This window comes from Anas acuta, chromosome 1 (genome assembly GCF_963932015.1).
Source record: "Anas acuta chromosome 1, bAnaAcu1.1, whole genome shotgun sequence".
Lineage (NCBI taxonomy): Eukaryota > Metazoa > Chordata > Aves > Anseriformes > Anatidae > Anas > Anas acuta.
Window position 1 is genome coordinate 192,379,410 of NC_088979.1, and position 18,779 is coordinate 192,398,188.

Sequence of the window (18,779 nt, forward strand, 5' to 3'; positions counted from 1 at the left end):
TCAAATAGATGAGATTTTCCTTTGGAGTTCCTTCAGTGCTTACCATGTAAGCTAAGCACTGAGGGTTCGTGAAGTTGTAGAATGGCACAAGATACAACCAACCCGTTAATACTCGTGCATAGCATTTAGTCATATAAGGAAAGCAGTTTAAGAGTTTAAAAATATAATCTAACTGCAGCAGTGCAAGGTCATCTCAGTAGTGGGAATTCTTGCTTTCAAGTTTTGCATTTAACAGGGCACGAGTGATGTCAGAAGACGACCCTCTTTGAGGGGCTGACAAGAGCAGTGATTTTATAATAAAATAAATATTAAATTCTGAAGTTTTTAAGGTTTGATAAAGGTCTATGTATGTGTTTATGGATTTAAAGATATAATTGGACATAAACATTTGAAAATTGGTGACTCAAAATGGGTAGCAGTGTGCATGTCCAATATTGCAACATCTTTGTTTAAAGAATAAACAGTTTAAAACCGGGTATGTAAGTATTCCACTTCAGACCAGATCTAGAATACTGCATGCAATTCTAATGCCTGTTTACGGAGCATATCTACAAAGTACTAAAGGCTTTTGTCCTATAAGATAGGCAACCTGCTCAGGGAGGGATAACTTATTCTTGTAGTGTTTACCTTGACTTGGAGATGTCTGGAGGAAGGAGTATGATAAAGTATAACTTAAAGCTTTGTTTTTTGTGCTTTTTATGCCTCAAATCCTCTTTTTGGAGGTTACAAGTATTTTCAGGCTATTGATACTAAATCAGTATTTAATTGGAAATTTTTTAGTGTTATCGTGTCAGCATGAAGCATCTAGCTTCACTTTTTACAGAGCTTAAGGAATCGTATTGCCTCCCCTTTAATTTTATCACCTTGTAAAGCTCTATGTAATTCATGTTTGCTGTAACACTACACTTGTGAACATGGTCATTTAGATTGACATGTAATTGCATTTGATGTCAACATTATATATATTTATAATAATTTATAATAATTTATAAATTATTACTAAGATTATAAGATTTTATAAGATTATTACTAAGGTGAACAACTCGTGCTTTGAGTGCATGCATCAGTACCGTATTCTGGAGACTGGTTTTGCAGTTCGATTACTTGTGAAAATCACCTTGAAACTTAAGTGTATGTTAAATTGCTTTGGAGGACTGGGCAGATGGAAAAACATTCTTTTGTTCTTTGTTAGACATGTTTGACTATTTTCAGGTTAAGGCAGGAAGAGCGCATAAGTAATTTTTGTCTTTATTGTTAGATAGAAGTCCATAAATAACCCAAGTTCTTTTGAATTCGCTATTTAGAACTGTACATGGAAAGTTGGAGTTTCTTTTATTTCAAGTCCACAAGAGATAATTGGTACTTCAGAGTTTGGAGGGAGTGTCTTAATACATTTAGTGAACGGTCCTTGAAACATTTGTGTGATCATTAGTTCATTCTACTGTATTTGGAAAAAGGATTAATTTTAATCAAGTTGGCTATGGAAAATTCTCAAATGCCCACAAAAGGTAAGGCAACTTGAAAGAACTGGAGAAGCTGAGGCATAAACTCTTAAAATAAAAAAATGAGGTAACAGCTTCTTGTACTACTGCAGTGTAGTGAAGACTGATGTCGTACTCTGAAGGATAAGAGATGAAATGCTTTAGCAGTCTGACTTTGCTTTCAATTATGTTTATCCTTCTATCTGACGACATTATAATGCAGTACAAGTGCTGTGTAATTCCACTTCACCTCAAGCCCTATGGAACCCTCCTTGCATTTCCTAAAATCCAATATAAAAAAACATGGATATTCCTTATTAGTTAGTAGTTTTTAATTTGTATGTCATAGAAAATACATTAAAAAAAGCTACAAAAAGAACCGCATAACTAAATTTTACAAGAAAAAAATCACCAGTTCTTATTCATTCCTTCTACATTTTATATATATATATATAAAATGCACTGCTTAAGTAGAATAATGTGTTTGTCTAGCTTCAACCTGCTTGTGCAGAGTTGAATTTTCCTATTGCAGTTATGAGGAAGGATGTAGAGCTTGGTATCTATTTTTGGTTGATCATAGCAGCCACATTCAATGACCTTGGCATTGCTCTTTTATTTGATAATAAAACCCTATAATATGCTGCACATAATAATGGTGGATTATGAAGTTGTTTTTTTCTTTTGAACACAGGCCAACCTTCATTTATACATGAACCCTATGGTGCTCTACTTTAGGGCAGCTGTTTTATAGCCCTTTTACATTAAGGCTAGAAGGGCCTTTAAAATATTCTAAAGATTTAGAATATATTGCAGGAAAAGTAGAAATCAAGACTGTCTCTGTTATTTCTTTGGGTTTTTTGTTTTGTTTTTTTTTTTTTTTCTGTGTACATTTTTGGAGTAGAGTTGTGGGGGCTCTTTTCTTTTGTTTGTTTATTTGTCAAAATATTCTTTGAAGCATTCAGCATGATCCAAGACACAAACGTTTGGGAAATTTTCAGCAAATTGCAACCTTATTTGGTTTGCATGTTCCTCTTTTTTTTTTTTTTTTTCCACTGGTTTTGCATCCTCCTCCTGACCACATCAAGCCTGGAGACAGTATCTCACTTTCACAGACTGTGAAAGTAACCTGTGAATAAGTCAGGGTTTGCAAATGATGTACTTTCAGCTATTATGTAAATAAACAGCACTCATCTCAAGATTATATTTATAATGAAGGGTATTCCATGAAGTTGAAAAGGTCCTAAATCTTTCTGTTGGGTTGTTTAAAATCACAGTGGCTAATATCAGAAAGTATTTTCCCCATAGGAACTCTTTTTGTTGTTGTTTTGCTATGAGCTCTTATTTTGTTACCAATATAACCATTTTTGTGACTTCCAGAAGGAATAAATATGTGCCTTTGAATTTTTTACATTCTTCTAACAGTTTGCTCTAAGATGTTTGTTCAAGATTTTGGGGGTGGGTGCCAAACTGTCTGAGTGCCAAACTTTTCCTGAAACAGGAAATACATTCAACCGCTCTTCCTACCCCCGTTCTGTGCTGTCACTTAGCAAATAGCTAAATGTCCTATGCTCCTAAGCTTTTATCACAGCTGTTCAAATTCTGTTTCTTCAATAAGTCTTTAAATGGTTTTCCAGAAATATGTTCACAATTTCCACACACAACTTCCCACCATTCATTTTTTTGGCCTGATCATAGCTCAGAGATGACACCCAATGCATGGTTGACCTGTAAGCTGAGAAGCCATTAGTTTTGAGATACTGGGGTGTGATGGATTTGCTATTCAGAATGTGCAATAAAAACACCTAAAAAACTGTCTTGATCACCTAAGAAGAACCCATAGACAGTTATATATGTGGAAGAGGTAGTGGAATTAAAAGATAATCAGTAACAGTTGCGTGTGCAGAGACATGGTCAAGGTCAAGTTATGAGAAGGCTTTCTGTTTTTTGTCGCACAGTGTGATTGTACAAATGTACTTGAGAAATGCTTGCTTTTGCAGTATGTAAAAGCAGTGCAGGGTTAATTTGAAGAATCTAATAGAGGAAAGCTTATTTTCTTTTTCAAATGGTCTGACATTCTTCAGTTCACTGAATCTTTTCTATCCCGATATCCTCTTTCATGAGCTTTCCATTAGTTTCCCGGTGCTTTCAGTCAAGCTATTTTTACTCTACGGTCTCATGTTTCCCGTTGTTTGGAATAATATTAGTAGTTCATCTTCAGATAATTTTCTGCCTTTGGGGAGAGAAGTGTATATAGAGCACAGCTGTTGAAGAAACAGCCCAAAGAAAGCATTATGCATCAGACCATAATGCCCAACACTTTCTGGCAAGACTTGCAGAAATAGCTACTGCCAAGCAAAGACCTTTTAAAGGTATACATATCCCAATGTTTCTGCTTTCTAAAAAGAAGGAAAAACATTATTTGCAGTGCAGAATACATGTGGTGATAATAATATGATATTGTTAAAACAGAAACAGTCTGTTACATGCCCAGAGAAAACCAGGAAATCCTGGGTGGCATCTATTTCCTTTAAGAAGAAGTAAAAAATCAAACGCTATTGGGTTGTCTCATTTTTTATTTTTTTTTGAGAATGGATGGATAATATTAAAAAGGCAAAGAATTATTTTTATATGGAGCATTTCTCATTTGATCACTCTACGCTCTCATTTAGGAGTGAAGGAAATATATATTAGGAGTGAAAGAAATTGAAAGTGGAAAATGCATGTAACAACTCTGTTACGCGGTATATAAGAAAGATGATTAAACGAGGGTGTGAATTCTGTGTTACTGACTGTGTAGCATTGTCTCTATCATCTGTTCTGTGCATGACTTTGAGAGGGCAGTTTTTGTACAAGTCATTCTTTTTATTAGGGAATCAAATTGGAAAGAGTTCATTAAATAATCAGTGAAGAACTTAATGAATTTTGACCTGTATTATGGGCCTGTGATCTTGTCATATTCAGTTCAATACTATTTTCTTATTTTATAGTTAATTGTAACAATTAATGGTATGTGTGTACCAAATAACAAATTAGTTTTGTTGATTGTGAGTATAATGTGAGGGGTCAGGAACATGAGGTCAATAAGGGAAAACCTTGTTTTCAGTAGCAGGAATTAGTGGTGATTACTTACAAGCATCACTGCTGGTAAAAGAGAGTATGTAACCATTAAAGCAAGTGAACTCCCTCTCTTCTGGCATAGAGAGAAATTGAAGTGAAATTCTCCTTTTGTCTTAGTGTGTGTTAAGTTGGAGCAACACTCTTTTATTTTGCTTAATTCAAGCAAATAACTTTATTCCCAAGCTTGCCCATTTTTCAAGAACATCTAGAGGCAAAACAGTTTCTAAATGCTTTTTTGATTAAAATGTTTTGATGTTCTTTGTATTCCTCCTATCTTAAAAGGTAGTAACTTGTGGGAGATAACTGGAAACTGGAGAGCTTGCAGTGCTTTCAGTGGGTGGGGATGTTGGTAAATTGGAAATTTATCAACAGTTTTTTTCAGTCTGGAATCCCTTGCGTGAGGTACTTAAAACCAAGCCCAATGTATTCTTCATTCCAGTGTAGTAGCATGTTTCCTTATGAAGTGAAACATGAAAAAACATGTCCTTAAGGAAGCGGTAGCTATTCAATTTTGTAGCTGTTGGGGTTTTCTCTTTTGTCCTCTGTGCTCTCCAGTAACCTTTCTGAAACCATGATCAAGATTTCTGAGTCTTTTTGCTTCCTCGTTTGCTCTCCGACAAAGATAGGTGTATGTGCCCAACATGTGACACACGTGAGCAGTATCAGAATGAACCTCGCTATAGATTGCTGGGTAATGCAACACTGGAAGGATACTGAAAACAGTTTGGTACTTTGCATTTGCCTTGTAAGACTTTTTAATTATGTTTTTATTTTCATGCTTTTTTTTTTTTAATTAATACTTCCTTAATCTTGGCTCAGGAGGTAGAATATTCTTTGGCCTTTGGAGCCTGTGCTGCTGCTCCATATTCTCTCAAAAAGGCTTTTTCATTCTTCTGATCACAACAAAAGGAAAATGAAGACCTGTCTTGGAAACCTGAATGCCTCAATCAACAAGTGCAGGAGACTGATAACTAGACTTTATCAGTCTTTGAAGTGATTGATTTATGAAATTTCAGAATGTCTACTTTAAAGTATTTTTGTTGACAGCCGAGATGTGATATAAATAACAAGCCTTTTTTGCATTTTGTCTGTCAATGACTCTAAACACCCTTGAAATGTTTTGGTAGCAGTGACAGTCTGTCTGTACAGGTAGTTGTCTGATTAAGAAGGACTTGAAAGACATTCATCTTATTTTTGATCGTCGTACGTGAGTGGCTGACTGTGATGATCCAGCCAAGATTTCTTGGAAACTCTCTTGCAGTTGCTGAAAAGTATTTACATTAGGCTTCTGATTTTGGTCAGGGCTCCCTCCATACAAGATATTTGGGAGCAAGAGAGCTACTGGTAGAGCTGGACACTTTCTGATAGTTGAATGGCAAACTGTATTTGGATACCAGACTACACCTACAAACTCCAAAGGCTTTGTTTCATTATGTTAGTTGATGGCACATCATGATTTTTTTCTCTTCAATAAGATCTTTCAAGTCTCATTCTTCATTGGAGATAGCAATGTATGATTGACTGCTACTGATGGGATAGCAGTTTGATTTAAATAGCCTAAATACATAGGGTCTGGGGAATATAATCTGCCTGGCATTCTGCTGGTCCTTACGATGTGAGATTTATTATTGGCACACCTTCCAGGTCTACTAGGTATGATCTCCTGGGTTTGGCAGAAATGCAGTGGGACAATAGCAGCAGGTAGTAAGAGTTCAATTTTTGAAAGCCTCTGCTTTCTGGCTTTTGGTTTGTAGCCTTGTAGATAAAACCATATTTCATGGGAGTACAGTGAACACTCTTCTGAATTGATTCAGTTCTTCAAGGTGTTGGCTTACAAAAGGAAGGTACAGCCCAAGGTTTACAGTTGACCTGGTTTTCAAGGGAAAAAAAATGTTCTGCTATAACCGAATCTCCAAGAGGAGCTTCCAAGTCTCCTGCTGGAGAGCTGGATCTGGGTGCTTTGTAGTGTCTCTGACATAGATTACCCCCAAAAACTAGAGGTATATGTGATTTAGATGGCTCTTGCTTATTCAAGGTTATTCTGCTGCCGGGACCACCTGAACCTGTCAGTGATAACCCTACATCCTTGGGAACTACATGGGGAGCTGGGAGCATCTGTCTGCTAAATGCCACTACCATGGGCATTATGTGCTGGCACATGCAGGGGTTTGTTACTCCCTCCTGAAGGGTGTCTCTGCCAACGCTGGGCTGGTTTCTCAGGCCACACTGAAGCCCTCTGCAAACTGTAGTCCATCCTGCTTTGATTTATCTGCCTGGGTTGAAACTGTCGTTTTGTTAGAGTACTTCATTGTATTTCTGTTTTTCTCAGACATCTGTTTTGCACTGCAGTTACTAGTCTGCATAATGAAAGGAAACACTTTACAGGTTCTGAATGAAAATGCTTAATTCTGGTTAGTGGACTAGACCTTAGTTGTGCAAAATGTTTGTAGTCAAATATTCTGTATCTAAGCTGAAAGTAAATTGTGTGCCTGTGGAGCTTCTCCTTTTAACAAGCTGAAGATGAGCTGCAATAAGTACTAATAATCTTGCTAATATGCACTATAATTTGGATCATACTGTGAACATTCTCATAACGTGTGTATCTCATGCCAACTAAGTTTGGTCTGGATCATTAGCCTAACATCTGTGGAGAAACTATTAAATACACAAACATCAAAACCTCCTGGACATGTGGATAAAAATAAAGGAAGATGTTTGGTATTGGACAGGCTGTATGTTCTGGTTCACGTAAGGTCTTTCAAAGAATTTTTTCACGGCTTTTTTTTGAAAATGGAATTCCGTATGTTGAATTCCTTTGGGCTGCTGCTTAAGAATAAAGCAAGAAACACTGGAATCCTGCCACAAGAGGGCCTGTCTGACATTCTCTGAAAGAATGCTTCTGGGAAAGGATGTGAGCAATCTTTAAAGTATCAGTGAGGATTATCTGTGTCCTGAATGCATGCTTCTGTTACTCTGAAAGACTTCTTAAAGTGTCTTGGCTTAATTCTTGCCTGTCACATTAGTCATATTGTATAACCGTTGTCTTGGTGTAGTGCAAGTGCGTCTTGGCGCTTGGTATTGGTATCAATGCACTACTGCTGCAGACATAGATACCTAAAACGTTGTCAAAATGCAGAAAACTCACACCATTGTTTTTTTTGCAGTTGCCTTGTAGAAGGAGACGCTAAAGAAGAAATCTTGCAGCCTCCGGAGCCTCAGCCAGTCCCACCGATCTTAACGCCATCTCCTCCGTCAGCCTATCCAACAGTCACTACCGTGTGGCAGGACAATGACAGATACCATCCAAAGCCAGTTTTGCACATGGTTTCGTCAGAGCATTCAACAGACCTCAACGAGAATTACAACAAGGCAACAGAGCATTCAGGGAAGAACGAACCCAGTGAACGTATGGAGAAAAGGCTGGAGCGCAACTTAAGTTTTGAAATCAAGAAGGTACCTCTGCAGGAGGGGCCCCGGAGTTTTGATGGGAACTCCCTCTTGAACAGGGGACACGCGATTAAAGTGAAGCCTGTGTCATCCTCCATAACTGATAAGAGCTTTAAGTCACAGGAGCAGATTTCAGGGGATACGTTTGTGGATGCTTCTAAAAACTCATGCGTGGAATGCAGCGTGCCACAGTCTAACACAGCCTTAATACCTTCACCGGAAAGTCCGCGGAGTCAGCAGGTTTCTGATACTCCACCACGACCAGATCGCCTGCCTCTAACAGAAAAGGGACACGCCAGGTGGTCGCTGCACGGGGCTGAAAATGCACTGCGTACTTCTTCAGTGTCCGAAGACACGTCTCCGGACGTCTTGTGTCACGGAGCTAAAACTCTCTCTCTAGTATCAAACACCGCAGTTGAACTTCCTTCCAGTGATAAAGTTGATCACACTGCTCTTTCTGTTCGAGCACCCCTCTGTTTTACTAATCCTCTTCATTCAGATGATTCTGACACAGATGAAATGAACTTTGAAGGAGCCATGAGCAGAAGCGCATCTAATGTTTCAACCGCAAGTGCCACTGTTTCTGCTGCCACTCACACTGAAAACATTTCTGCCAGAAAAGTGTTGCCAATGTCTATTGCTAGGCAAGACTTAACAGCTCTAACATGTTCTGAAGACGGCAAAGGTAGGTTTTACTGTGTTTCGGAAGTGCTATTTGTTAACCTGGTTACATCTCTAGGACTGGACAATGTAAGTTTCTATACTGTGTGATTTTTCTACATGTAAATTTAAACAGTATAGTATGGCAGCTTTAGAAGGGACATAACTCTTCAGTTTTTATTTTGCATGTGAGCTATGTCTGTTACGTTACCGAAACTAGGGACCTTGATAACATTTCAAAAGACTATTATGAGGTGTGATTGTATTGTTAATTGCTGCTTTCTGTGTTATTGGTGGCCACATATTTTTCCCTCATGCTAGGATTTTATTTTTTAATTTTTCACTGCTATGATTTCATGGAAGTGTTTATAGTAGTGGCAGTTTCAGGTAGCCAAAGTACAGTGTACATGAAATTCATACTGACTGGTTGATGCACTGATCCTAGCAATGCGGATGTAACTTTTTAAACTGCGCTAGTCTTTGAAGTTGCTTGTGATTTGCCTCCTGCATTTTCATACTATTGTACGTATTTAGAGGATGCACAGTAATATTGCTGCTCATGTAAAAATCCAAGTTCTGCTTTAGTGACTATTTAAACTGCTGACTTGTGCAATGCTTTGAAAAATCTTACTCCTTTGGGGCAATTTTTGAGCAAGGAAGGCTTACTCAAAATAAGGCATGACTGTTTCTGCAAATAGTGTCAATATTAAAGGTAAAAGGGTCCTAAAATGTGCAGCTTTGGTTTTCAGTCGGGCTGGCATGCTTAAATCGGAAGGAGGCTGTAACTGGAAAGACAAATTAGGCCTCAGCAGCTGGCTATGCAAAGTCCAACAAAGCACGTGGTAAGGCTGTGGAGCTCTGAAAGGTTCGCATGTGCTCCTCTAACTAGATCAGACTCTTGCACTAGAAACTCCTTACAGTGATGGCCTTGCTTCAGGAACCTGTGTAGAACTACATGACTTTTTCTGTGGTGGAATTGGATTTAGTCTATGATGCAAGATGCAGTGGGCTGATATGAAAATATTTTGTGAACTAAGTTTTTGTCAAAGGTCAGGTACTCAGAAATGTCAACTATTTCCAACTTGAAAAACAATCTGTTTCTACAGATTGTGATGTTATTTATACACACAAAACAATACAAGCACATGCAGTTGCAGTTTTCAAATCTGAGACACATTAAAAATGTTCTATATGTAAAGGGCTTTGCTGTTGCTGTCATAGTTACTTTAACATTTATACCAAGCAGTCATCCTCAGATAGTTTTGGAAGATCTGCATGATATGGTATCTTTCTAGTACTGGTTGTTTTCCTTCTTTCCCCAGGCAATCATTATTTATCGCTGTTAGAAAATTGCTACTTCCCTACACATCTCTATGTAGATGCTGCAAGAACATGCAAATATATATATGTATATATTTTTAAAGTGCGATATTTCATAAATATGATTAAGAATGGGGAAAATGTCACTCAATTTTTCATGTAACTGCACATCAGAAACATTCTGAAATAACAGGACAGCCTTTGTACTGCTGGTATGCTGTTGATTTCATAGGAATGGGTGAACTTATATTAAATTGTTAGAGTTTCTTTTTATATTCAGGGTCAACCTGTTTCTTTTTGCACTACATTGATCTGTATTATTGAACACTTCTCATTTTAGTTTAGGGTGATCTCTCATATCAAAACATCAGCTTCAAAATGTGTTTTTTTAACTTACCTAAATGTTGTATTTGATTTAGATGCCGATACTAGTGAAGATTCCTCTCCCCCGCTCCCAGAAAGAACACCAGAATCGTTTATATTGGCAAGTGAACCGAGTGAGTTTTTGTTATGTTGTGTGATAGTTGTGGATATAAGATGTAAAATGCATTTCGGTATTTGAATGCCCCTGGTTTTTGGCTAATTTTGAGGTGTTAAATTTGAATTAAAAAAAAAAAAATAATGAATGAAACCTAGCATATTTAATGGCATATTTGAGCTTGATGGATAACTTTCACAAGTGCTTGAACACAATCAAATAATTTCTTCATTTCTGACTAAGCATGCTGTTACATGATAGTTAAGTATATTGGAGACTTCAATATTGATTTTAGTGTACCTGTCTTTCAATCTGGAATACTGAATAAGGTAGTATTTCCATTTAGAGGATTCCCTAGCTATGTTAGGCAACATTCCTACTGCTCCTGGGTAGGGAACAGGAAAACATGGGGCTCATCTTGGGAAGAGGGAGGAAGGAAAGATGACAGGTCGTGCTATACTGCATCTGGTGAACAAGTCCAGTTACTTTAAGTTTTACATACTTTACTGTTAATAAAGTCAAAAATTAGGATGATGCTTGGTATCTTCCGAAAACAAAACAACAACAAAGCCCTGGTGTGAAGTAGTTACTTACTGAGGCTTTTGTTTAATGTCACTGTCTTTCTCAAACTTACAAAAAGTTCTAGCTAAAGAAGTAATACGGGTACTTTAAGCATAGTGTTGTCAATCATAGATAGTTCTGAGTCATTGATTCTTTCTTTGGTTATTATGTTGTGTTAGGGAAATACATAATTCTTGGATTTGCTTCTTTTCTGTAAGAACACATTAAAAAAATCTATGGGGCTGGAATCACTAGAAATGCTTCGTTATGGTTGTGTTTTGTCTTGATGTCAGCAAAGGCTGACTCAGCAAAAGCAGTGTGTGACTGTTCTGTTTTGTGTGTTTTCTTTGCATACTTTTTTTTAGATCTACTATTATTGCAGAGCAAAAAAAAAAAATCTGAAAACATTATTGAAAAAGTAGCTAATTCTTCTCTTGGTTAGGAACTCCCAAATGTAGAAAGTAGAAGCCCACTGTGAAAATGTAGGACTGCATTGTTTGCACTTATGTTGTAGAGCCTTCCTTTATCTTAAACTCTTTCCTGCTTGTCCAAACTTCTGATTAGAATAAGTTGCTTTTATATCACACTTCTACTGGCTGTGTTCTGATGCCCCATCATGCAGAGAACTCAAGTATGATAAGTTTGGTTTAATTTTTCCTAGGCACACCCTTGCCGAAGCCAGTTATGATTGCACAGTCTGAGTGGAGCATATTGCGTGATCAGCATCTCCCTGAACAAACAATCTCTACGGTACGTAAAGGAGACAAGTCTGTACTGATCATTCATTTCTAGTTGTGTTGGGAGCCACAATAGAAAACAAAATATATAGTAGTGAAAAATTAGAGCTGTTGAGTATCTGCAGCTACCTACCTAATTGTTGTCCTGCGATAGCTGCTGAACCAACGTGTGAAGAGCTTGTTCACTTTCCAAGAAAACTATATTTTTTTGATGTCCAAGAATATTTTAAGAAGTCATCCTTAATGTAACTTAAATTACAATGTTAGTAATGTAAGTATTGCTAGTTAGTATTGCTATTTATACAGAGCTTGCTCCTGTCCCTAATGGAGCATAGGGTACTTGAAGGTTCAAGGGAGTTGCAGTCTCTTGTTCAACTTCCTGCACAAAGCCGGGTGTCAGACCAGGCTGCCTAGGGCTTTATGCAGTTGGGTCTTGAAAACATAAAAAGACAGAGATCTAGTATCCTCTGTGGGCAACATGTTCCACTGCCTGAAAAATGTTTTTCACTATATTTATATTTATTTTTAAATAATGCTTTTCCTGCCCATTAAATGTCACTTTTCACCTCAGTCTACTAGTTGCTCCAAGTCATCCAGCTTAAACACCTGGTAAAATTTCAAAAACGTGTATATTCTCTTCACATTCATGTATTTTTTCATGCATGCCCAAACACTTCACAGCCACCTTTACACACTATTTAAAATGTTGTCAAAAAGGGTAGATGTGAATTTTTGGGAACTGTACATTTACTACAAGTAAACTACCTGATTCTGCAAATAGTCCATAATGTGACAAATTTAACTTCTCATGAAACTATGTAAAGCTCTGATAGTGAAGTATATATAAACTAGCATAACATTTTCAGCATTATAGTAAGTCATAAATGTAGGGGTAAGTAGGTATTCCCACATTTTGTGTTTCTTAGAGACTTATTCCATCATCTTAAATTTCTGTTGTTCTTTCAGTAGTTTGAAAATATCTTACTATTTTAAATATTTCTCATTAACAGGGTTTGAAAACTACTTCACCTGTACTACCTGGTAAGTGATGGAAAAGGGTTTTTTGTTGTTGTTGTTTCAATATGAAAAAGAATATGTTTTCCACTTATCAATTTGTCAAGTAATCCCATAAGAGTAGAAAGTTTGAGTAGCCTAGGCACTTGAACTGATAGTGTGCTGGGAGTATTTTTATTAGAAGATTGGAAAATAACAGAGGATGTTTTTCTTCTGGAAATTCAATTCAAGTATTTCATGATCTAACTTTGGAGAAAAAAATACAATTACTTCAAGAAACTATTTCCAAACCAGGATGCTATAATTTAATGTTCAAACTTCTAAAAATGATAGCAGTCTTGCAATAAACCAAGCTCTTATTTCAAAATACCTATATTCTACTGAACTATCTTTTTTTCTGAACTTGGCTTCAGCTCAAAATATTTTAGACATATTTTCAGAACACTGATGTTTCTGAAAGGGTTATTTCTAAAGTTTCTAATGTTTTCTGAGGAAGCAAGTTGTAAGTCAAATGTAAAACTTACTCTAGCATACCAAAATCATATCAATTAAGACCAAAATTGTTGAATTTTCATCTACATTACAATAAAAATATTTTTTGCCCTAATTAAATCCTTCCTGTGTTATGTTCATTAATTTATTCTGTGTTTATTCCTGTCATTACAAAACAGTTCAGTGGTGAGGATTTGTGGGGGAGTATGTGTGTGTTGTGCATATTTACCAAAACATTAAATTTATCTTTTGAAAAGGCTTTGGTAAGGGGGCAGTCTATCAATTCACATTTAATTTTGCAGCAAGCTGATTAAGCAAACTGCTTCAGCTGTAATCTTACTTTATCTGTCATTTATCTTATGTATATACTTGAATGGGCTAGAAGACTCCACTTCGACCCACGCGTTAAATGCTTAGTTATTTTAACTTAGTTATTACATAGTTATTTTTTAATGAAATCACTTTGAAAAGTATTACAGATTTGCTCATAGGAGGTTATGCAAGTAATGTAATGTACAGTCACTTAACCCGTACTCTTAAGCACCTTTAGTTTAGAAAGAATATGGACAAATGCATTTATATTGATGTATTAAATGGTACTGTGAAGTCTTGTAATTTAAAATATGCTTTCAAACTTGTTTAGAAAGAAGTTCTATGTTTTGTAAACAGCAGTGTGTCACTGGAATCGCTGAACATCTGCATCATAAACAATTTTGAAGTGCGTTTTTAAGAAATGAGAAAAATGTGCTGCTTAATCTTGATTTTTATAAACAGTATTTGATGTAAGTTGTATTTTAGACTAAGATGTTATTAAAAATAGCTTTCATGAAGTGCTGACTAGAAGAATGATACATTAAGAAGTGTATATATTTGTGTCTGTGTTTTCCAGGTCGTCCTGAAATAAGCAACAAAACACCAACTGATACTTTACCTCAGATTTCTTTTTCTGGTTCCGCTGATACAAGAGGTCAAATCTCAGAATTTCCTACAGAAATAACAGATATGGGTAATTACAATTCATTCAAAACTAATCACCTGATATTTTAAACAGAAGATTCACTAACAATATTAGTTTGGATAGCTGCTACTAATACCTTCCTTTCAACTTACTGACCAGAAAAACCCAGACAAATAAGCCTGCCTTGTTTCTTCAGTATCATTGACTGTTTTACCCAGAATGAGGAATTTAGGCTTTTTTTTTTTTTTTAAAAAAAGGCTTTTTTAAAAAAGGCTTTTAAAAAAAAGATTTTTAGGACCTAGAGAATTAGTCAACTAGGATAGAACTTCTGTAGAGCATTCAAAACTTTCAGAAATAATATCAGGGAAAAACTACTTAAGTACACAGGAGGGGAAAAAATAACAAAGGCTGTAATACTGTATCTTCTGAAATGTACCTCCCAAGTGAGGTTTAACTAGTGAAATATAATTATATACATCTTTTTGTGTTTTTATTTCTTATGGCCATAGTGCCTTTAGAATTCTTAATACCCACAAGCTAAGTTTTTAGCCTTGAGGGTAAACCTGTTATGTAAGAGCTGGAGCATGTCTTACAGTGACATGCTCTGTCAGTATTTGTGAGGTTTTGTTGTCTGGGTGGACAGAAATATTTAATATATGTGTTTCTTTAGGTTTTGGAAACCGTTGTGGAAAGCCTAGAGGACCAAGAGAGCCACCTTCAGAATGGACATGATCCAAGAACCAATGGACATACTATCAATAAATTATACTGGAAAACTCAAGTGCCACTGAGAACTAGAAAAACAGTATTCCACTTCTTTGAGGGGCAACTAACACAGAGCAGTGTAGATCTAACTACCAAATGGTACACTCTTACAGTACATCCCACGCAAAACCTTAAACATCGTTCACAACAGTGGATTCCAGTATTACAACTTAACTTTTTGCTGGGGCCATCTACCTGCCTTATTACACTTAGGAGAAAGTATTACATATGATTTATTTTGTAACTTCAAGTATTATTGCCTTAATGTCTTTTAACCCTGTTACACGCTGCTTGTAGACATATGTTAATATAGTAATACTTTTGACAGATTGTGTTTATGGACTACTTTTTGCTAACGTTTGATTACCATGTATGCATTATTTTGTATATGTACAGGGCAAGTAAGTATATAATTTGATAAAGTTGCAATCATAAAATATTAACAGAAGATGTAAGAAATCTCTGCATGATCTAAATTTTTGTGTACCTTATTTGTAAATTATTTGCCCTGAAGTTTTAGAAAATAGTTTTTTTGGTTTTGTTTGTTTTTTACAAAAATTGCTGGACACACACATCCAGAGTTGCAGGTTAGCAGAGATAAAGATTGTAATACATTTTGTAAATTGTAAGCAAAAGGTTATTTTTATATTATATACTGTTTAATTGTCAGACCTAATTTGTTCTGGTTTTCATCTAGTCATGGAGATTCAGTAAGTGCCTTGGAACAATATTGAATTCTCTTAGCCTGTGTATGTTACTTCAGTGTTTTGAGTTCATCTGGAATTAGATTATCAAAAATATTTGTAAGTTTCTAGTATATTTGACCTGCCAGTAAAAGAGAAACCATTCTACATATTCAACACTCCTTAGTTTTCATTTTAACATTTGATCAGTTGCAATCAATAGAAGATTCATCTCTGTCAACTTTCTGTATAGTAGTTTTACAACTTCAGTACAGCGTATTTCTAATTTGGGGAAAACCAGAACACACTGGTAAAAGGACTGTTTAAATACCACTGTCTTCTCTCACAATGGTGAATACCATTTTTGTTGTTCAGCGACTGTGTATGTAAAAAGCAACTTATATGAAGGTTCACGTAGAGCCCTTGCAGCTACACTGTATCTTGGCAATATATTATGTCAAGAGTTAATCCTTATAAGGATTCCTTACTTAAACTTTTCTGTAATAGAATCTTTAAATTAAAGAAAGTCAAAATCTCAGTATGGGTGTTTTTACTCTTAGGGGGAAAAAAAAAAAAGACTATTCAGAAAGAAGCCTAAGTGGATTGAAGGATGGCAGTCTGGCTTAGCTTGTAACTTTTGTACTTGAGCACATATAGTGACCCTCAGGAGTTTAAGTACCTACTCAAAGCTCTGGCTGGCAGATAAGTAAAGAAGCATCTTCAGAGGAAAAATGGTTATTTTAGATAATGGAGCTATGTATTAGTCTAAACGTTAGCCATGGAAACATTAGGTCTAATTTGCCACGTGTACCTTTGGGTGTTAACTCGCCTTTAGCAGAGAGGCCCCAGATAGCTACCCCGTTACCACTTCCCGAAAGGTGTGTAACTTGCAGGTACTGTTTTTGATTATGGAATAATCGCTGTGCATTTGGTACAGCCTGCCTAGCTCAGGAGCTTTTTTGAAGAACTGAGCGTGCTATAAATATTTAACTTCCCCTGGATATCGTTCTACAATTGTTCATTAAAAAAAAAAATCAATCTTATATGCCATTTGAGCTAACCTCTGTCAACTGGCTGCCTTCTGTATAAACAGTTGAGAAAAATGGAGTGTCTTGCAGCTGGAAGAGTAAAGTCAGCCTGAACTTTGTTCCCCTTCACATGCAGTGAAGATGAGCTTCAGCTTGGGCTTTCTCGTGCATCACTTTTGCATGACAGGCTGTTATTACCACTGGACTGTCCAAATCACTAACTTTTTTGAAACAGCTGTTAAGACTGCCAAAAGATGTATACTTTTTAAGGAACATTTACACTTTTTTCTATCTCAGGAAAATGTAAAACTATAGATTGTAGATAATCTATTTTTCATATTAGAATTTCACGTAGAGCAATGGCTGACAAAAATCTGTGTGTAGTGTATACAGGTCATCTTGGTCATGTTTAATTATGGTACATCTAGGTTCATATTTGTACAACTAGGTTCATATTTTTCTGTAAACTTGCATGGATTTATATTAGGAGGAAGAGATTATATTATTGGGAAGAGTGGCTGGGAAGCTGCCTGGCAGAAAAGGACCTGGGGGTGTTTGTCAATAACCGGCTGAACACGAGCCAGCAGCGTTTTCAGGTGGCCAAGAAGGCCAACAGCATCCTGGCTGGTATCAGGAACAGTAGGGCAGTGATTGTCCCCCTGTCCCTCTGGTGAGGCTGCACCTCAAGTCCTGTGTTCAGCTTTGGGCCCCGCACTGCAAGAAGGACATCGAGGTGCTGGAGCGTGTCCAGAGAAGGGCGACGAAGCTGGTGAAGGGCCTGGAGCACAAGGCCTGTGAGGAGCGGCTGGGGGAGCTGGGGGTGTTTGGTCTGGAGATAAAGAGGATCACGGGAGACGTTATCGCTCTCTACAGTTACTTCAGAGGAGGCGGTAGTGAGGTGGGGATCAGTCTGTTCTCCTGAGCAAGAGGATATGACCTCCAGTTGCACCAGGGGAGGTTTAGGGTGGGTTTTAGGAAAGATTTCTTCACTGAGAAGGTTGTGAGGCATTAGAGCAGGCTGCCCAGGGAACTGGTTGAGTCACCATCCCTGGAGGCATTTAAAAGCTATGTAGATGTGGTGCTTAGGGACATGCTTTAGTACTAAGTTAACATCAAGTTGGGCTTGATGATCTGAAATGTCTTTTCCAACATAAATGATTCTGTGATTCTGTATTGTGTTCCAGATTGAGTCCGTCGTAGGAACTCCTCAGCTTTGTTTTAGCAATATGAAATGGAAATTGTCCTCTGTTGTTTTTTCCATCCTTTGACAGGTCTATTTTGCAACTCCCTGTTGTGTGCTTACAGTCATCTGAATTTTATATTTTTACTTATTTTATTTCACTTAAACTGACGGTTCTAAGTGTAAGGCAGGGCCTGCCCCATGTCCTAACAATTGTGGGTGGTAGAGATAGGCTTAGGGTTGGGTGCTGCATGCTGGACAGTTCCACCGTGTAACTTTGAAATGTTATCCAGTCTAACAACTTCAAAAAAAAAAAAAAAAAAAAAAAAAAAAACTCTTTCTTTGCTGTGGTTTAATTGAAATTGAACCAATTAGGGAGGCTTAGAATGTTACACTAGAGTTTGCAAATTATCACTGACATCCAGTTCTAGACCAAATAATTTCTCCATAAGTATTGGAATCAGTCATGGAGTAATCTTTCCATAGTTTAGCTCCAGTCTTTGTTCCCCCCACAACCCACCCACCCCAAAAGCACTCTTCATTTTAAGTCTTAAAACCATTTTTATTTCTTTTTGTTTGCTAGGAGAGTCTGCATTTGCATGCAATTTTTCTTAAACAAGTTTCTGACTTGGCAACTGTGCAGAACAATGAAAAACCTGAAAGGTTTACCTCTGGGTCTTGTGTATTGAAATCTTGGATTGGGTTTCTCTGGGGGCGAATTTCTAAAAGAACCGGTGCAGATGAAGTGGGACATAATGACCAGGCAATGGTAACTGCATGCTGCTGGAGTAGTTGCTTTTAGCTGGAGGTCGTACTGCCTTCACACGGTGTTCTGATGCCTGTATGCCTGTATATTTG

The 18,779-nt window shown here is 36.9% G+C and overlaps 1 protein-coding gene across 1 annotated transcript in view; it reads left to right on the forward strand.

The window, feature by feature from the left end:
- Positions 1–16,251, forward strand: part of PTPN12 (protein tyrosine phosphatase non-receptor type 12) — a 75,567-nt gene extending 59,316 nt beyond the window's left edge. Inside the window, exons 13-18 of the mRNA XM_068669875.1 lie at positions 7,763–8,730; positions 10,445–10,522; positions 11,726–11,814; positions 12,812–12,842; positions 14,197–14,313; positions 14,936–16,251. Coding sequence (XP_068525976.1) covers positions 7,763–8,730; positions 10,445–10,522; positions 11,726–11,814; positions 12,812–12,842; positions 14,197–14,313; positions 14,936–14,997 — 1,345 coding nt within the window. The 3' untranslated portion in view covers positions 14,998–16,251. The remainder of the gene's footprint in view (positions 1–7,762; positions 8,731–10,444; positions 10,523–11,725; positions 11,815–12,811; positions 12,843–14,196; positions 14,314–14,935) is intronic.
- The last annotated feature ends 2,528 nt before the right edge of the window (positions 16,252–18,779 follow it).